General features: G+C 36.8%; 1 protein-coding gene across 2 annotated transcripts in view; it reads left to right on the forward strand.

Moving 5' to 3' along the window:
* LOC102399410 (UDP-glucuronosyltransferase 2C1) overlaps positions 1 to 13,534 on the forward strand; it is a 36,942-nt gene extending 23,408 nt beyond the window's left edge. Inside the window, exons 4-6 of one of the 2 annotated variants that reach the window (XM_006071136.4) lie at positions 7,208 to 7,295; positions 9,224 to 9,443; positions 11,820 to 13,524. In XM_006071136.4, the coding sequence (XP_006071198.1) occupies positions 7,208 to 7,295; positions 9,224 to 9,443; positions 11,820 to 12,099 (588 nt within the window). In that variant the 3' untranslated portion in view covers positions 12,100 to 13,524. Of the gene's footprint in view, positions 1 to 7,207; positions 7,296 to 9,223; positions 9,444 to 11,819 lie in introns of both variants that reach the window. The other variant, XM_006071137.3, reaches the window with a different exon arrangement.
* Positions 13,535 to 21,429: the final 7,895 nt, after the last annotated feature.

Genomic DNA, 21,429 nt, shown 5'->3' on the forward strand with positions numbered 1-21,429 from the left:
TGACTTCGAAGGCAAGTAGGTATTACTTGCAGAGGAGCCCATGGCTCATAGTAGTCAATCTGATCTCAGGGAAATTTAGCAGGCAGTGGCTTGAAGCAGGATGTCAATTCCCTAACCAGATATTGAAACCAGGTCTAGGCAGTGAGAGTACTGAATCCAGGCCATTAGACCGCGAGGGCCAGTAGCAAGTGAAAAGGCCCTGGCTTGTTAGCTTTGTAAAAATGAATTTCAACAAAAAGACAGAAATTAGTGAAACAAGTGAAGTGTTTATTGGGAGAAAAAAGAAAAGTACATGTGAACAGACACACATGGGCAGGTTCAGAGAGAGAGTTGTGATTCGTGGTAGCTTAAATCACTCTGTGGATCATTTCTTTCCAAATTTCATCTGGCTGATATTGCTCTGCCTGGCTCTGAGTCTTTATTGGTATAACTCAGAGTCTTCCCCTGTGTATGCATGCATCTCTTAACTAGGATGGATTCCATCTCAGAGGCCTGTGGGAAGGTTTATACTACCTATTCTGGGGTGGCACTCCCTCCCTTTTTGACCCCTAAGAAGACTTTCTGCACATGTGTAATTGAAAAGGTCTCCTTGACCTCAAGAATGAAAAATATGTGGACTCTTTACCTGAGCAGAACTAAGCTCCTCTCTGCCCCTGTATCAACTTTATCTTGGATTATTGTTCCACAGGGGACAGACTTCAACTGCTCAGCCCGGGGCCCCTCTCTCTGCTGCCTCAAACCCATAACAGAAGGATGCATGCAGCCCAAATAGGGGCATCCCAGTAGCTAATGACAAGACCCTGTCTTGTCTGCTTTGTAAAAATGAAGAGGTAACCAGAGGAGGGTACACTGCTTGGATGCACAGGATGTCTCTTACAAAAGGTCTCTTCTCCAAGATCAAGCAGTGTAACCAAACTATAAGATATATAAAATAAAACAGAAAGTAAGGTGTCATGAGGTGATAGAATATGATCAAGTGGAACAACAATATAAAACTCCAGAAAAAAGAACTAAGTGAATGGAAGCAGGCAATCTACCTGATGGAGAGTTCAATTATTATGGTTGTAAAGATTTTCAAATTACTGGGGGAAGATTGGATGAACAGAGTGAGAAGTTAAAAATTTTTAACAAAGAGAAAATATGAAGCACCATCAAATAGAGATGAAGAATATAAAAATTGACATGAAAAATACACTAGAAGGAAAAAACAGTATATTAGATAATGTAGAGAAACAGGTCAGTGAGCAAAAAGATAAAGTACTAGAAAACACTGAAGCTGAAAAGAAATAAAAAAGAATAAAAAGAAATGAGGGCAGCTTAAGAGACCTGCATGACAGCATCAAGTACACTGCATTAGTATTATAAGGGACCTGAAGAAGAGGGAGAAAGGGGCAAAGAACATATTTGAAGATATAATAACTAACCTGCAAAAGGAAATAAGCATCCAATTGTTGGAAGCACAGACAATCTCAAACAGGACCAATTCAAAAAGGACCACATTAAGACACATTGCAATTAAAATGGAAAAGAAAATAAATATAAAGAAAAAAAAATTTAAAGCAGCAAGGGAAAAGAAACAAGTTATGTACAAGGAAACTCCCTTAAGACAACAGCTGATATTTCAGAAGAAACTGTAAAGGCCAGAATGGAGTAACTTGACATATTTAAAATGATAAAAGGAAAAGCCTACTACCAAGAATAATCTATATAGAAAGGTTCACATTCAGATTCGATGGTGAGACCAAAACTTTGCAAGCAAGCAGAAACTAAAGGAGATTGGAGCCACCAAACCAGGTTTACAGAAATGTTAAAGGAACTTCTTTAAGTGAGAAAGAAAAGGTCAAAACTGGAAATACGAAAATTACAAAAGGAAAAATTTCATTGGTGAAGAGAAATATACCACAGTGCTAGTAAATCAGCAAGGTATAAGGCTAGAAGGAAGGTTAAAAGACAAAAGTAGTACAATCAAGTATACTCATAATAAGTAGTTAAGGGATATATAAAATAAGAAGGCTTAAAATATGATATCAAAAACACTAAGTGTGGTGGGAGGAGTAAAAACACAAGGTTCTTAAAATGCATTTGCACTTAAGAGATCCGCAACTTAAGATAATCATATATTTTACATATATTTGTATGTATTTTGCCAAGTACAGTGTGGGGAATGACTATGTGATATCTTTACATGTTGTAACTACATCTATCATGATGATTACTTTGAAATGTATAGAAATATCAAATCACTATGTGGTCTAACAGAAACTAATATAGTGTTGTAGATCAATTATACTTCAAAACAAAAAAAAATTAAAGAAATTCATAGAAAAACAGATCAGATTTTTGGTTACCAGAAGCATGCGATTGGGGAAGGGGCAATAGAAGGAAGGTAGTTAGTAGGTTCAAACTTCCAGTTATAAGATAAACACCAGGATGCAATATACATCATAAATTTAGCTAATGCTGCTGTATGTTATACACAGAAATTTTCAGGAGAATAACTTCCTGATTTCTCATCTCAGGATTTTTTTTCTATTTAATTTTATGCATATATAAGCTGATAGATGTTCACTAAGCTTATTGTGACAGTCATTTCCTAATATATGTAAGTTGAATCATTATGCTGTACAACTTAAGCTTACACAGTGCAGTTATGTCAGTTATATCACAACAAAACTCGAGGAAAAAAGTGATATAAAAATTGCACAACAAAATTAGACGAACTAGAGGTCATGGATAAATATCTTAAAAAACTCAATTTACTTAAGGTGATTTTTTGGTCTTATTTATAATAATTTATTTTTTACAGCAAATATTGAATTACTTTGATTATTCATTTACATAATAGTACTAACTCTCAATATTATGTTTTTATTACCACATCTGCTTTTACTGTCTTAGTAGAAATCTGACAAAATGGTTGAATCAGAATGTGACAATTGAACATGTCCTATTCAATTACACCTGAAATACACCTAAAATATTCCCAGTGAAATGTGTTATGCAAATTTGCACCATAAAAATCTATAAATGTCAAATTATACACTTCTTTTTAAAAAGACTTTAGCAATGTTTTTATTATAAGAATTTAAAAATTTCTCTTCCATTTTTATTGAATGTTATTTAACTCTTTAACTATCTTTTGTACCTTCTGAAAAATGTGTTGTATAAAAATCACGCATTTCCAGTCATCTATAATTGCATGTCTATGACCCAAGAATCATTAAATTATTTTTTAAAAATTATACAAATTTTAAGGGTTAATTTCTATTTATAGTTACCACAAACTATTGGCTATGTTCCTCATGTTGTACAATACATCCTTGAGCTTCTCTTATACTCAATATTTTGTGCTTCCTACTCCCCTAGGCTTATATTACCCTTCTTCCCTTCCCCACTGGTAACCACTAGTTTCTTCAATATATCTGTGAGTCTGACAAAAAAAAAAAAAGAAATAGATTATTTCAACAGACATATCAAATTAAGAGATTGAATTATCAATTATAATAAAAAAATCTCTCCTAGAGGAAAAATCCAGGAGAGATCATATCACTAGTAAAGTCTACCAGACTTGTAAACAATAAAATAAACTAATCATTTCCAAATTTTCAAAAAATTTTAAGGGAACACTAAATAATTCTATGAGACCAGATTCACCCTGATACAAAAGCCACATAGACACATCACAAAACATAAAATTATAGACCATGATCAGTTTTAAACATAAATATTAAAATACTCAAGAAAATATTTGCAGATCAAATCCAGTAGAATATTGAAAAAGAGTATTCACCATAATGAAATGGTGTTTAATTTCCTTATATGAGGATGGTTAAGCAAAAGTAAATCAATCAGTATAATAACTTGATATGAGTGTACTGATCAGACTCACAGTTATAGAGAAGAAAATAGTGGCTACCAGTGGGAAAGGGCAGAAGGGTAATATATGCATAGGGGAGTAGGAAGCACAAAATATTGGCTATAAGATAGGCTCAGGGATGTATTGTACAACATGAGAAACATAGCCAATACTTTCTGACAACTATAAATGGAAAATAACCCTTAAAATTTGTACAATTTTTAAAAAGTTAATTAATTTAATGTTATTTGGGTTGTAGACATGTTATGCATGACTGGAAATGTGTGATTTTTATAGTAACACATTTTTCAGAAGATGCAAGCGACAGTTAAAGAGTTAAGTGACATTTAATAACAAGGGAAAACAAAACAAAACAAAACAATCATTACAAGCTACACATTAAATAAAGCTGACAAAATCCAATTTCTTTCATGGTAAAAATTCTTAAGAAACTAGGAAGAGTGAAAAAAGCCTTCAGCATGATACAGAGTATTAAAAAAAAAAAAAATCTAGTATCAAGCTCAATGATGGAACCTGAAAGCTTTCCTCCTAAGATCAGGAAAAATACAAGAATGGCTACTTTCACTGCTGCTATTTAACTTTTACTAGAAGTTCGGCATGGAAATGACACAAGAAAAATAAATGAAAGGCATTCATGCACATTAGAATGAGAGGTAAAACAATGTGTATTTGCAGATGATATGATCCTATACATAGAAAATCTCCAAGAATTCACAAAAAGCTGCTGCTGCTGCTGCTAAATTGCTTCAGTCATGTCCAACTCTGTGCCACCCCATAGATGGCAGCCCACCAGGCTCCCCCGTCCCTGGGATTCTCCAGGCAAGAACACTGGAGTGGGTTGCCATTTCCTTCTCCAATGTGTGAAGGTGAAAAGTGAAAGTGAAGTCACTCAGTTGTGTCTGACTCTTAGCAACCCCATGGACTGCAGCCTACCAGGCTCCTCCGTCCATGGGATTTTCCAGGCAAGAGTACCTACTAGGGCTAAAAACCAAATTTAACAAAAGTGTAGAATACAAGATTCACACACAAAAATCAGTTTTGCTTATTATGCACACAGTATCAATGAACAAACTGACTGTGAAATTTTAAAACTTCCTTTACAAGAACAATGAAACAATTTAAATACTTAAGAATGAATCTGACCAAGGAAGTTACATATTTACATGTGGAAAACTATAAAACATTATCATTGTAAGGAATTAAAGAATGCCTAAATACATGGAAAGTCATCCTGTGTCCATGGATAGGAACATTTAGCATGTTAAAATGTCAACACTATCCAAAGTAATCAATAGTTTTATTAAATGCCTATCAAAACTCTTTAACAGCCTTTTTTGTAGAAATGAAATATCCAATTAACAACCTCATATGGAATTTCAAGAACCACAAATAGACAAACAATATTGAAAAACAAAAAAGTGAAAGGACTCACATTTTCAAACATTGAAATTAGAAACATTATAAACCGACAGTAAATTAACAGTGTGGTACTAGAAGGGTAGATATATAAGCCAATGGAATAGAAGACAAATTGGAATTAACCTTCATATATATGGCTAACTGATTTTCAACAAGTGTGAAAGACCATTCAATTGGAAAAGGACAGTCACTTCTTGACACATTGTACTAATAAAACTCTGATATCCACATGTAAAAGAATGAAGACATATCATATATATATATATATATATATATATATATATATATATAAATTACCTCAAAATGGATCAAAGTATGAAAATTTAGAAGTAAAATTACAGCAATTTATAAGAAAATCCTAAGGGAAAACTTCATCACATAAATTATGTTATGATTTCCTAGGTATGAGGCAAAAGGAATAGGTAATAAAAGAAAAGAAAATCAGATTTCATCAAAGAATTCTCCAGGGCACAACACTGGAGTGGGTAGCCTTTCCCTCCTCCAGGGGATCTTCCCAACCAGGTATCGAACCCAGGTCTCCTGCATTGCAGGTGGATTCTTTACCAGCTGAGCTCTCAGGGAAGCGCACTGATATCAGAAGAATACTGGAGTGGGTTCCTATTTCCTCCTCCAGGGAATCTTCCTGACCCAGGGATCGAATCTGCATCCCTGCACTGCAGGTGGATTCTTTAACAGTTGAGCCACTTGAGAAGCCCAAAATGATGCATACGAAAGGGAAAGGGTCTTGTTTGACTCTTTGTGGCCTCATGGACTGTAACCCACCAGGCTCCTCTTTCCATGGAATTCTCCAGGCAAGAATCCTGGAGTGAGTTTTCATTCCCTTCTCCAGGGGATCTTCGCAATCCAGGGATCTATCCTGGGTTTCCCACATTGCAGGCAGATTCTTTATCATCTGAGCTACCAGGGAATCCCATGGGCTGCGGAAAACATTTTGTGTTTTCTCAGAAAGTTAACATGGGTATATCATACAAACCAGTCATTCTAATTCTAGCTATATATCCAAAAGAATTGAAATCATGGGCTCAAACAGCTACTTGCACACCAGTGGTCACAGCATCATTATTCACAATCATGAAATGACTGGATAAAATGTGACATATACACACAAAGAAATATTATTCACCTTTTAAAAGAAGGAAATCCTGATATGTTACAATATGTATGAACTTTGAGACATAACATTAAGTGAAATAATGTTAAATCAGAAAGTACTGTATGATTCCACTTAGATTCCCAGAGTAGTTAAATCTGTAGAGACAGAAAATAGAATAGAGGTCACCAGGGGTTATGAAGTGAAGGGAATAGGGAGTTACTGCTGAATGATACAGAGTTATGTAGGGATGATGAAGACATTTGGGATATTGATAGTGCTGATGGTTTCATAACATTGTGGATTGTAATGCCTAATGTAAGTTTTAATCATATAATACCTTAAAATATAAATATCAGTATGTGTATTTTATTATAATAAAGACAATACTCGATTCTATATCACCACCAAGTATATAACAAAGGTCTGAGTGCTAACAAGCTCTTAGGTAAATAACATCCATCCCCTTTACCTCTGAAAATTTTGTTGCGAAATCCCTTTTACCAGAATAACCTAGTAATGCCAATACATAATTGTTTCAGGTAAAGATTGTCCTTTTTTCCTTCATCTTTTAAGTGAGAATTAACCTGTTAGTATATAGATCAGGATTATTGTAAGCATTTGAAAATATGATTGTAATGTCAATGGTTTAAAAACATTCATTACTTAATCACTAAGGCCTCATTGCTTGTGTAATACCTGGAGGCATTAAACCTGATTAATTCTAAGTTAACTGCCTCCTTCTGACAAGATATGGTTCTAAAAATCTTCAGATGAAGTAAAGACACTTGCCTTAACAGGTTCTGTGGAAATATGGAGGAAAGAAACCAGAAAATTTAGGAGCCAATACCCGGATATATGAATGGATTCCACAGAATGATCTTCTTGGTAAGACCAAAGAGAAGAAAATTAAACAGAAATAAATAAGGGATAATCTGAATAATTACTCAATAACAAATAAATCCAAAAAATTTGTATTCAAAATAAGAAATAAAAACCTTGATGGCTTCTTTACATTTCTTCTAGAGTTTGTTAAAGAAAAAACTATCCATGACACTTGTTAAAGACTAAACTGAAGTGAAGTGCAGTGCAAGTTGCTCAGTTGTGTCCGACTCTTTACTACCCCGTGGACTATACAGTCCACGGAATTCTCCTGGCCAGAATACTGGAGTAGGTAGCCTTTCCCTTCTCCAGGGGATCTTCTCAACCCAGGGATTGCACTAGGGTCTCCTGCATTGCAAGTAGATTCTTTACCAAGAATTGAGCTATCAAAAAAAGCCCCAAAAGACTGGAAGCCCCAAAAGACTGTAAAGAACACTTTATCCAAGACCATCAGAATGAATACTACTGCAATAGACTTTCACAGCAAATCAGAGATTGGACTCAATCTGAGTCAAAAAGGAAAAGTGGAAAATTTATAGACAAAGTACAGAGTGGATGGTCATTAGATGAAAAATTAATAAGAGTAAGCATCTCAGACAAGGGGGGCATTCTGGCAAAAACAACTGAATCAGATTCTTGCTGAAGGCAGGCCAGAGTGATCAAGTATCAAATAGGGGGATGGTGAAGGATGAATCAACAATCAGAGAGGTGATCAAATATCAAGGCTTCAAGAGTCTAGGGAAACTGACTTCATAGGATGCTTGCTAAAATTAGGTAACGCAGAGATAAAAAAGAAACCCCCAAACCAGGACCTAGTTGAGAAGAGAGTTCAGAGGAGCCTGACTAGACTTTGGTCAAGGATAGAATATTTTTCAAGCTCTAACATAAATATGGATTTTATAATTCTTCCACTTATGATATAATCTCTGCCTCTTCAGAATCAGGGTAAAGGAAAGTACTTTTAGATAAGGCTCTCATTACCTTTTTTTTTTTTTTTTTTTTTTTAAACTTTACATAATTGTATTAGTTTTGCCAAATATCAAAATGAATCCGCCACAGGTATACATGTGTTCCCCATCCTGAACCCTCCTCCCTCCTTCCTCCCCATTCCATCCCTCTGGGTCGTCCCAGTGCACCAGCCCCAAGCATCCAGTATCGTGCATCGAACCTGGACTGGCAACTCGTTTCACACATGATATTTTACATGTTTCAATGCCATTCTCCCAAATCTTCCCACCCTCTCCCTCTCTCACAGAGTCCATAAGACTGTTCTATACATCAGTGTCTCTTTTGCTGTTCTCATTACTTTTTGTATAGAATATGGCAACACCTTCCTGACTCTGTATGCATTTTCTCCTCTGTATCCATCCGCCTCTCTGCACTTTCCCTGCAGTAACTATTTAGGGGGAAGAAAATCTGGTAAACCATTTCATCATCTAGCATATTACAAATGGCTCCAGATTACTATAAAATTACATGCACAATTCTGTTTTCTTAAACAGGTACTTAATGAACTTTCCTTGGTCTATCTTTCTATCCTGAGCTGCCAACATTCTCAAATTGAAACCCTGCATATCTCTTCTCCCATGTTCCATTCACAGAAGCATTTTTTCTTAAATCCCTCGATCCTGTTTATTAAAGCATCATCATCCCAATTACTTGTCCAATGGCAGGTACTCTCTATCATTTAACTCTGCACAAATTTTTCAGAGGTTTATGGAATGATTCACTTGCTGGAATCACTAATTGCTGCTTAGCCTGGAATAATCAATTGCTACTTTCTTTAGCACCTATAGGAATCTATATATGGCTTCATTGTACACAATCATATAGAAGATGCCATCTAACTGAATTAATTATTTATAAAGATGTTATGGCTTTCTGTTTCTAAAACTCTTTCAATTTAGAATACTGATTTATTTATTTTTTTTTAGGTCATCCCAAAACCAGAGCTTTTATCACTCACTGTGGAACCAATGGTGTCTATGAAGCTATCTACCATGGGGTCCCTATGGTGGGAATCCCCCTGTTTGGTGATCAGTATGGCAATGTTGCTCGTGTTAAAGCCAAAGGAGCGGCTATTGAATTAGACTTGCAGAGAATGACGAGTTCCGATCTGCTTAACGCTTTGAAGGCAGTTATTAACAACCCTAGGTGAGTATAAAGTATACCGTTTTCTGAGAAACATTGGTACTTTAAAAGGAGTAATTGTTTCATTCAGTTTAATTCAATACTTTTATATAATCACCAGGACATATCTAACATCAAATAAATTATTGTCATATACTTCTCAAATTCTATGAAAATATTTACCTATTGTTACTGGAGAATAGATTTCATCCTCAAAGAAATGCTAAATTTATTTAAATGGCACCCCACTCCAGTACTCTTGCCTGGAAAATCCCATGGACAGAGGAGCCTGGTAGGCTGCAGTCCATGGGGTCGCTAGGAGTTGGACCCCACTGAGCGACTTCACTTTCACTTTTCACTTTCATGCATTGGAGAAGGAAATGGCAACCCACTCCAGTGTTCTTGCCTGGAGAATCCCAGGGACAGGGGAGCCTGGTGGGCTGCTGTCTATGGGGTCACACAGAGTCGGACATGACTGAAGCAAATTAGCAGCTGCAGCAGCAAACTATTTTTAAAGAGTCACACATACTTTTGCTAATATTATTTTTTGGTCATGTGCATGCTCAGTGCTAAGTCATGTCGGCTCTTTTGCAACCTCATTGACTTTAGTCCACCAGTCTCCTCTGTCCGTGGGATTCTACAGGCAAGAATACTGGAGTGAGTTGCCATTTCCTTCTCCAGGGGAAATGAAGGTTTTTATATATAAAAACCTATATAATCCAGGGGATCTTCCTGACGCAGGGATCCAACCCACATCTCCTGCATTGGCAGGCATATTCTTTACCACTGAGCCACCTGGGAAGCCATTTATTATGTCTTTAAAATTACAGATATTACTACTATAAAGAATTTAGGCAATGTGACAGAAATATAGAGAAATAAAGTTGAAAAAGATCATATAGCTCTCTTCAGGCATCTATAACCTATTACCAGTATAGAAATATTACTTCAGATATTTCTTTGTGCTAATTTATAAATAGAAAAGAAAAAATGTATAAAAATGGGACCAGGCTACATTTTGGGACTTCTCTGGTGGCTCAGATGGTAAAGAATCTGCCTGCAATACAGGAGAGGTTCGATCCTTAGGTTAGGAAGATCTCCTGGAGAAGAAAATGGCCACCTACTTCAGTATTCTTACCTAGAGAATTCCATGGACAGAGGAGCCTGGAGACCTACAGTCCATGGGGTTGCAAGAGTTAGACACAACTGAAGCCACTTTGCACAGCATGTTTGGTATATTTATTCCTGAATGATTTGTTTTTATTAATTTTTTATCTGACAAATTTTTTTTTTTCTGTGTCTCAGAGCTATTGTTTTTTCCTTGTTTTCCTGAGATATATCTAGAGGTACTTATTCATTAAATCCTTGTATATTAAGAAAGACCTGTCTTTTTTTTTTTACCAAATGGTTACAGGGTTTTGCATACTTTTTTATTTTGGCTCACAATTCTGTTTCTCAGAACTTTCTACATATATTTCATTATTTTTTCTACAGTTTAATGTTCTGTACTCTCTATCAATGATAATTGCACTTCAGTGTGGGAGAATAACCTTCTTCCTCCATCTCCTTCACAAACTCAAAGGAATACTTCCTCTAAGTGAGCCATTAAAAATCCTAAACCTAGAGCCTATTTTACAGAGAGAAAGAACTCAGAAAGAGAAAAACAAATGTATTAATTCATATATACAGAATCTAGAAAAATGGTACTGATGAACCTGTTTACAGGGGAGGAATAGAGACACAGATGTGGAGAGGATGGTATTGTGGACTCAGCAGGGGAAGAAGAGGGTGGGACAAATTGAGAAGAGTAGCATTGACATACCATCAACTTACTCTCAGCTCCTACTTCTTGCCCAGAGGATCAAGCTTCTTGTTTTCATCTGGAATGTCAGGGCCATGAAAATCTCAGACTGAAATCTTCCCTGCTGCTGTTGAAAACTAGCTTCTTTTAGCACTAATACTGAACCGGGGAGAGGGAAGAGGAGTACAGGAAGAGTTATTTTCTCATAGCTCTGCCCCTTAAATGCTGCTTCTGTCACTATTATGTTCCCAGCACCACATTCAGCAAAAGAGATAAAAATTCTGTATTCTCAAATTACATATTCTACATTCCTCTTTATGAATCTTTAAAATGCTACTTCCAGTTAGAAATTCTCCCCTACCTCCAATTATTATAGACTGTGAAATATCCAACAAATTTCAGTTAATAAACTACCATATCTAGAAATATCTCAAGAGTAAAAAAAAACCTTTCATGTATATTCTGTGCTCTTGGTGATATCATTTATGACATAATATATTTATAATTATGTAATATACTTTTAATAGTATATAACAATTTTAGGTATATCATGTCGTTAACAAAATTTTCAAGTGGCTATCTATATATTCAATCCTTAGCTATAAAGAGAATGCTATGGAGTTATCAAGAATTCACCATGATACACCGGTGAAGCCCCTCAAACGAGCAGTCTTCTGGATTGAGTTTATCATGCATCACAAAGGAGCCAAACATCTTCGACCAGCCTTTCACGACCTCACCTGGTACCAGCACCACTCTTTGGATGTGATTGGCTTCCTGCTAGCTTGTGTGGCAACTATTATATTCCTGGTCACTAAATGTTGCCTGTTTTGTTGTGGGAAGTTTGGTAAAATTTCCAAGAAGAAAAAGAGAGAGTAGTTTTTGTTTTTTTTTTAACAGTTGGACTAGAAATCTTGATGAAATCCATCTGAATTATCCCAGGCACTGATTTGAACAGATTTCTACTCTCTTGGGTTCTTGTCCATTCCTCAGCTTATCGAGTCAAAGTTCAAACTCTCACTCCAAAAATATGCCATATGATTTATAATTATGGTTTAAAAGAATCCTTTCTTTAAAAAGAGAGGATAAACAAATAAACAATGTAAAAGTTGCTACCATTAATGATGTAGTGGTTTACTTCATTCATTGCCTTCAGTTCAATAAGTTGAGATGCTGTTTGAGGCCTTACAAACATAACAAGTAATTCTATTTTCAGTACTAACCGTATTGAATACTTCCTTAATATCTGACATGATTTTGGGTTCCATATTCTAAAGGAACTAGACAAGGAGTGATGTAGAGCACACTCTAGTCAGAGCTTTCCTTCCAGTCAGGATGATCAGGAACTTGTAGGGTTTCTACTCATCTGTAAAGCACATTTTACACCATCAATTTTCTTTCATATCATACATTAGATGTTGTCCCTCTTAAAATACAAAGCTTTGCTTTGTATTTGAAGACTGCCCTTCATTTGGATATTAGTAATGATAATACTCATTTGATAACAATAATAGTACTTAATTTGTATTGTAACACTTCATAGCTTCAGAGAACTAGTGATTTTCATATATTAGCATGATTGTTGGTACGATGGAGCAAAAGTAAATGACTGGAATTTAATACCCATCCTTTCAAAGTAACAATTTTTTAAACATTTATCTTAATTTATTTATTTATCTTTCACTGTGTTATGTCTTCATTGCTGCACATGGGCCTTCTCTAGGTGCAGTGAGCAGGGGCTTCTCTAGTTGCAGTCCGTGGGCTTTTCATTGAGGTGGTTTCTTTTATTGCAGAGCACAGGCTCTAGGATACGTGAGTGTCAGTAGTTGTAGCCTGGGGGCTGTAGAGTGGGAGTTCAGTAGTTTTACTGAACAGGCTTAGTTGCCTCGTGGCAGGTGAGATCTTTCTGGACCAGGGATTGAACTCGTGTCTCCTTCAGTGGCAGGTGGGTTCTTAACTACTGGACCAACAGGCAAGCCCTAAACTAACTTAATTAAAAAATTTTTTTCCTATATTAATTTTACTTAGAACATATACATTTGGAGAGAGAAGCAAACTTCTTAGAGCTACACTGCATATTCATTGGGGAAAATGCATTTCTCAGAAATGCTATTTGCTATGGGGAATGATTTCTCCATCTAAAGAGAAACACAGTGGGTTTTCTCATTTCCTCCTTCACTTCCATCACTTCCCCTGGTCTTCTCATAAATGGTCCTTTGATCACTATTACAAGCACAAGTACTTAGGCTTCTTATTAACTAGCATCTGCTGGAAATCTGCAGTAAGCTTGAAAACACAGCTTGAATTTTAATAAAAAAAGGTATCTTAAAAAAAAAAAAAAAGAACATTCCCTTTCTTTCTTCTCTAATCATACAGGATCAGTTTTGGGGGGTCTGGACAATGATTTTGAATTACCCAATTCTCCCCTTTAAAAAAGATGTCTCTAACATTCTTTTCTAAAGTCTATCTCCAAAAAGTTATTTAACATAATACACGGCTGGATGGCATCACCGACTCAATGGACATGAGTTTGAGTAAACTCTGGGAGTTGGTGATGGATAGGGAGGCCTGGTGTGCTGCAGTCCATGGTGTCACGAAGAGTCAGATGCAACTGAACTGAACTGGTATCAACCAGATTTAGTAATGATTTATCATAGACTTTGATATTTATATCCCAGGCAAAATAGACCTTAAATTACAATCTCAGAATAAATATTAGTTTATCAGATTAGTCTAACAACATAAAAATATATTAGAACGAATATAGAATTATCTTAAAGAAAGTCATGTCCAACACTTTGGACCCTGTGGACTGTAGCCTGCCAGGCTCCTCCATCCATGGGATTTTCCAGGCAAGAATACTGGGGAGGATTGCCATTTCCTCCTCTAGGGGATCTTCCCAATGCAGGGATTGAACTTGGATCTCATGCAGTGCAGGCAGACGCCTTACTGTCTGAACCACCAGGGAAGTAGGACAAATATGAATGATTTGGGCATTTTTCAGTTTTACTACAGGAATAGCGGCACAAATAAGAACAAGGTAAACATAAATTTATTCTTCAATGGGGAATTAACTATAAAAATACATCTAAAAATTATGTTTTCTTAATTTTATGAGTTTTAAATAATTATTATACTTTAAGATATAGAGTTTAAAAAACATAAACACTAATGCTGCAAGTTTTAAGACCTAATTCATGTAACCAAAGCAGCATTTTTTCTGACACTAAGATAATGTCCTTTTCTATAATACTCTTTCAGTTCAGTTCAGTTCAGAGGCTCAGTCATGTCCAACTGTTTGTGACCCCATGAACTGCAGCACACCAGGCCTCCCAGTCCATCATCAACTCCTGGAGTCTACCCAAACCCATGTCCATCAAGTCGGTGATGTCATTCAACCATCTCATCCTCTGTCATCCCCTTTTCCACCTCCCCCCCCCCCCAATCCTTCCCAGCATTAGGGTCTTTCCAAAGAGTCAGCTCTTTGCATGAGGTGGCCAAAGTATTGGAGTTTCAGTTTCAACATCAGTCCTTCCAATGAACACTCAGGACTGATCTTGTTTAGGATGGACTGGTTGGATCTTCTTGCAGTCCAAGGGACTCTCAAGAGTCTTCTCCAACATCACAGTTCAAAAGCGTCAATTCTTTGGCGCTCAGCTTTCTTCACCGTGCAACTCTCAAATCCATACACAACTACTGGAAAAACCATAGCCTTGACTAGACGGACCTTTGTTGGCAAAGTAATGCCTCTGCTTTTAAATATGGGGCCACCCAAAACGGACGGGTCATGGTGGAGAGGTCTGACGGAATGTCGTCCACTGGAGAAGGGAATGGCAAACCACTTCAGTATTCTTGCCTTGAGAACTCCATGAACAGTATGAAAAGGCAAAAAGATAGGACACAGAAAGATGAACTCCCCAGGTGGGTAGGTGCCCAATATGCTACTGGAGATCAGTGGAGAAATAACTTCAAAAGAATGAAGGGATGGAGCCAGAGCAAAAACATTACCCAGTTGTGGATGGGACTGGTGATAGAAGCAAGGTCTGATGCTGTAAAGAGCAATATTGCATAGGAACCTGGTATGTCAGGTCCATGAATCAGGGCAAATTGGAAGTGGTCAAACAGGAGATGGCAAGAGTGAATGTCGACATTCTAGGAATCACCAAACTAAGATGGACTGGAATGGGTAAATTTAACTCAGACGACCATTATATCGACTACTGTGGGCAGGAATTCCTTAGAAGAAATGGAGTAGCCATCATGGTCAACAAAAGAATCCAAAATGCAGTACTTGGATGCAATCTCAAAAACAACCGAATGATCTCTGTTCGTTTCCAAGGCAAACCATTCAATATTACGGTAATCCAAGTCTATCCCCCAACCAGTAATGCTGAAGAAGCTGAAGTTGAATGGTTCTACGAAGACCTACAAGACCTTTTAGAGCTAACACCCAAAAAAGATGTCCTTTTCATTATAGGGGACTGGAATGCAAAAGTAGAAAGTCAGGAAACAACTGGAATAGCAGGCAAATTTGGCCTTGGAGTTCAGAATGAAGCAGGGCAAAGGCTAATAGAGTTTTTCCAAGAAAATGCACTGGTCATAGCAAACACCCTCTTCCAACAACACAAGAGAAGACTCTACACATGGACTTCACCAGATGGTCCACACCAAAATCAGACTGATTATATTATTTGCAGCCAAAGATGGAGAAGCTCTATATGGTCAGCAAAAACAAGACCAAGAGCTGACTGTGGCTCAGACCATGAACTCCTTATTGCCAAATTCGGACTGAAATTGAAGAAAGTAGGGAAAACCACTAGACCATTCAGGTATGACCTAACCCTAACCCTTATGATTATACTGTGGAAGTGAGAAATAGATTTTAGGGACTAGATCTGATAGACAGAGTGCCTGATGAATATGGACAGAGGTTTGTGACATTGTACAGGAGACAGGGATTAAGACTATCCCCATGGGAAAAAAAATGCAAAAAAAGCAAAATGGCTGTCTGAGGAGGCCTTACAAATAGCTGTGAAAAGAAGAGAAGTGAAAAGCAAAGGAGAAAAGGAAAGATATAAGCATCTGAATGCAGAGTTCCAAAGAATAGCAAGAGGAGATAAGAAAGCCTTCCTCAGTGATCAATGTAAAGAAATAGAGGAAAACAACAGAATGGGAAAGACTAGTGATCTCTTCAAGAAAATTAGAGATACCAAGGTTACATTTCATGCAAAGACGGGCTCTATAAAGGACAGAAATGTATGGATCTAACAGAAGCAGAAGATATTAAGAAGAGGTGGCATGAATACACAGAAGAACTGTACAAAAAAGATCTTCACGACCCAGATAATCACGATGGTCGATCACTCACCTAGAGCCAGACATCCTGGAATGTAAAGTCAAGTGGGACTTAGGAAGCATCACTATGAACACAACTAGTGGAGGTGATGGAATTCCAGTTGAGCTAATTCAAATCTTGAAAGATGATGCTGTGAAAGTACTGCACTCAATATGCCAGCACATTTGGAAACTCAGCAGTGGTCACAGGACTGGAAAAGATCAGTTTCCATTCCAATAACAAAGAAAGGCAATGCCAAAGAATTCTTGAACTACTGCACAATTGTACTCATTTCACATGCTAGTAAAGCAATGCTCCAAATTCTCCAATCCAGGCTTCGACAATACATGAACCGTGAACTTCCAGATGTTCAAGCTGGTTTTAAATAAGTCAGAGGAACCAGAGATCAAATTGCCAACATCTGCTGGATCATAGGAAAAAGCAAGAGAGTTCCAGAAAAAACATGTATTTCTGCTTTATTGACTATGCCAAAGCCTTTGACTGTGTGGATCACAATAAACTGTGGAAAATTCTGAAAGAGATGGGAATACCAGACCACCTGACCTGCCTCTTGAGAAACCTATATGCAGGTCAGGAAGCAACAGTTAGAACTGGACATGGAACAACAGACTGGTTCCAAATAGGAAAAGGAGTATGTCAAGGCTGTATATTGTCACCCTGTTTATTTAACTTCTATGCAGAGTACATCATGAGAAACGCTGGGCTGGATAAAGCACAGGCTGGAATCAAGATTGCTGGGAGAAATATCAATAACCTCAGATACGCAGATGACACCACCCTTATGGCAGAAAGTGAAGAGGAACTAAAAAGTCTCTTGATGAAAGTGAAAGAGGAGAGTAAAAAAGTTGGCTTAAAGCTCAACATTCAGAAAGCTAAGATCATGGCATCTGGTCCCATCAGTTTATGGGAAATAGATGAGCAAACAGTGGAAACAGTGCCAGACTTTATTTTTTGGGTCTCTAAAATTACTGCAGATGGTGATTGCAGCCATGAAATTAAAAGAAGTTTGCTCCTTGGAAGGAAAGTTATGACCAATAATACTCTTTAAAAACCGTAATTGAATCTTGTACCATTTTATGCCAAAATCAAGATGTCTTGCATAATATAAAATTATGTTAACATAAGGAGCTTAAGTAATTCAAGGTTTATATACCTTATTTCTGAAATTTCTGTTTTTTTCAAAAGAACTACTCTGATAAATAAGTGAATCTATTCTATTTTACAGAAACCGGAACTTCTCTTAAACACTAATATTTGCCTATTTAAATCATCTATACATCATTGTATTAAATAAACAATTTGCTAATAATTTTAAGTATGCAGTGGCTAAACCTTTGTAACATGCTTTATTTTTCCAGTTTACTTTTAATAGGCAATTTTTTTTTACTGGATTTTTATGATGTCTGACTTTCCTAGTCTGTTATAATAACATGTTCTAAAATACTTTATATTTAAACTAGTTACATCTTATACATCATTATGTTAGAAAATCCTGCTCAAATTTCTTCCATATCAAGACTTAATTTAAAATAAAATTTTTAAATTATCACAGGTGTACACAAATATTTTATACATATGTGCATATATATATGATCACAATGTCAAGTTCTATGTGTCATAAATAAAAAATGATCCATGAAATTCTATGCTTTGATTTCTAAACGTGGCTGTCTTTTATGGTGAGGGAGGTATTTGTTTTGGCTATATTCAACATATTTTACCAAAAATAATGATTCATCTGTAATCTCAGATCTAACATTATCCATATATTTATGAGGATATCAACTGTAATATTTTAAAAAGCAGTACAGTTGGGGCTTAGAATAATATGCAGTCTATGGAGCAGAGAAACATCAGTTCTGCAGTTCACATTGGATTGCTACTGACCTTTTGTTTCTCAATTTTGTTTCCTCCCTAGGTTCTTTGTTTCTGAATCCCACTCCATTTCTACTAATGTTCTAGATTCTGGCTCTAAACTTGGCTGAGTAGACTGAGATCCTAAAATCACATTCTCACTTCCTGGCATTTATTTCCCTAAGAGATGTCCTTTTTATACCCTTACATACAATTCTCTGGTGTATAATATCAGCAAATCATATGACATGATGAAATACAAGTACCTATCTTTCACCCTTTTCATACTTTTAAAACTCAACATTCAGAAAACTAAGATCATGGCATCTGATCCATCACTTCATGGCAAATAGATGGGGAAACAATGGAAACAATGACAGATTTTATTTTGGGGGGCTCCAAAAATCACTGAGATGGTGACTGCAGCCATGAAATTGAAAGACGCTTGCTCCTTGGAAGAAAAGTTATGACCAACCTAGACAGCATATTAGAAAGCAGAGACATTACTTTACCAACAAAGGTCCATCTAGTCAAAGCTATGATTTTTCCAGTATGTATGGATGTGAGAGTTGGACTATAAAGAAGGCTTAGTGCTGAAGAATTGATGCTTTTGAACTGCGGTGTTGGAGAAAACTCTTGAGAGTCCTGTGGACAGCAAGGAGATCCAACCAGTCCTTCCCAGAGGAAATCAGTCCTGAACATTCATTGGAAGGACTGATGCTGAAGCTGAAACTCCAATACTTTGGCCACCTGATGCAAAGAGCTGACTCATTTGACTCATTTGAAAAGACCCTGATACTGGGCAAGATTGAAGGTGGGAGGAGAAGGGGATGACAGAGAATGAGATGGTTGGATGGCATCACTGACTTGCTGGACATGACTTGGAGTAAGCTCTGGGAGTTGGTGATGGACAGGGAAGCCTGGCATGCTGCATTCCAGCAGGTCGCAAAGAGTTGGACATGACAGAGTGGTTGAACTGAACTGGTTCTAACAGTGTTAGATGATATATCAAAGAGTGGCTATGATTTGCATTTGTGTGAGGGTTAGAAATACATTTCAATTTTTTTGTTGGGCATATGTATGTTTTCTTTGGAAAAATTATTCAATGTGTCTGATCAGTTTTAAATCAGATTATTTTACTATTAATTGTATGAGCTTTTTTTTTAAATTAAATTTTATTGGAGTATAGTTGACTTACAATGTTGTGTTAATTTCTGCTGTCATTGTTGTTTAGTTGCTCAGTCATGTCTGACTCTTTGCGACCCAACGAACTGTAGCTTGCCAGGCTCCTCTGTCCTTGGAATTCTCCAGGCAAGAATACTGGAGTGGGTTGCCATGTTCTTCTCCAGGGGTTTATCCCAATCCAGGAACTGAAACTTTGTCTCCTGCTTGGCAAGCGGATTCTTTACCACTGAGCCACCATTTCTGTGGTACAGCAAAGTAAATTGGGAGACTGGGTTTGACATATGAGTTCTTTATATTTTGGGGATATTAATGCCTTATCAGGTATGTGGCTTGCTGATATCATCTGTCAGTTGCCTTTTCTTTCTTTCTTTCTTTTCTTTTTTTTTTTGCTGTGCACAACTTATTATTTTGATGTTGTCCCACTTGTTTACTTTTGTTCTTACTGCTGTGCTTTTGGGGTCAATCCAAAAAACTGTTGCCAAGACCATATCAAGGAACATGTTCCCTATTTATTCTTCTAGGAATGCTTTAGGTTTTTGTTTTTATGTCTAATTCTTTATCCATTTCATGATAAATTTGTGAGTGGCATTTGATAGAGGTCCAGTTTCATTCTTCTGGACATGGTAATCTGGTTTTCCTATATTGTATATTGAAAGGATTGTCCATTCTCCATCTATTGTTATGGAACTCATGTTGAATATTAGTTGCCCATATTTCTTACAATTTTTTTACTCTCAACTCTGTTCCAGTGGTCTTTGCCCATATTTTATGCCAGTGTCATTTCAGTTCATGATTGCTATTTCTTTAAAACATAATTTGAAATCAGGAAGTGTAATATCTTCAGCTTTGTCTTTCTTTTGGGGATTGTTTTGGTGATTCAGGGTGTTTTATGGCTCCATACAAATATTAGTAATGTTTTTCCTATTTTTGTGAAGATGCCTTGAAAAGTTTATATTAACTGTATGAAATAGTAGTAGCAGTGTAGTGTTAGATGCTTAGTTATGTCCAAGTCTTTGTGACCCCCACAGACGACCTCCCAATGTCTCTTCCACATTGATTTCTCCCTCTTGTGGGGGATTTATTTAGGTTGTGTATCTCCTTTTGATCCCACAATACCAGCCCCATGTTGAGAGTTTCCCATTTGTCTTCTCAAGTATAGAGTCCTGAAATGTTCAAGGTTGTGAGTATTCTTCCAGTACTACAGATATGGGTCAGATTTCTGCATTTGCTAACTCTTGCTGTCCATGGCAGTGCACAGAGGAGATGGTTATGTGGGTCAGGGAGGAGGAGCAGAGTGGTGTGGGTGAGACAGATGAAGCACTGGGGAAGCCTGTGGCCACTCAGACTGGTCTGCAGATGAGGTGTCCAAGGAGATGGTGGGAAGTCCACCTGATGGAGTCTGCAAATTGTTTAGTAGGAAGAACCACAAAGTGGTTAGTGGCATTGCTTTGAGGAGTTCTAAGACTCAGCAGTGATACCAGCCTCTTGTAACCCCTTAGCTTTGCAGATCACTCAGTAATCTTGGCAAAGTAAAAAAAAAAAAAAAAAAAAAAAGGCATTCCTTATTGCTGGGACACCATGCACTGACTCATACAATTTCACTTTCCCCATGTTGGAGAAATTACATTTTACATGGATCTTTTGTGGCACTGAACCATGATAATTGGGAAGAAGTGACAGAAAAAGCAAAACTGTTCATCTTACCTTCTTCAATGCATACATTCTTAGGATTATTTGCTCCCATGGTGGGCTGAAACTTCTCCATTGGGCTTTCAGATTCCCATAAAGTTATGCTCATCCTAAGGTAACTACCA

The sequence above is a fragment of the Bubalus bubalis genome, chromosome 7 (genome assembly GCF_019923935.1).
Source record: "Bubalus bubalis isolate 160015118507 breed Murrah chromosome 7, NDDB_SH_1, whole genome shotgun sequence".
In the NCBI taxonomy this organism is placed as follows: Eukaryota; Metazoa; Chordata; class Mammalia; order Artiodactyla; family Bovidae; genus Bubalus; species Bubalus bubalis.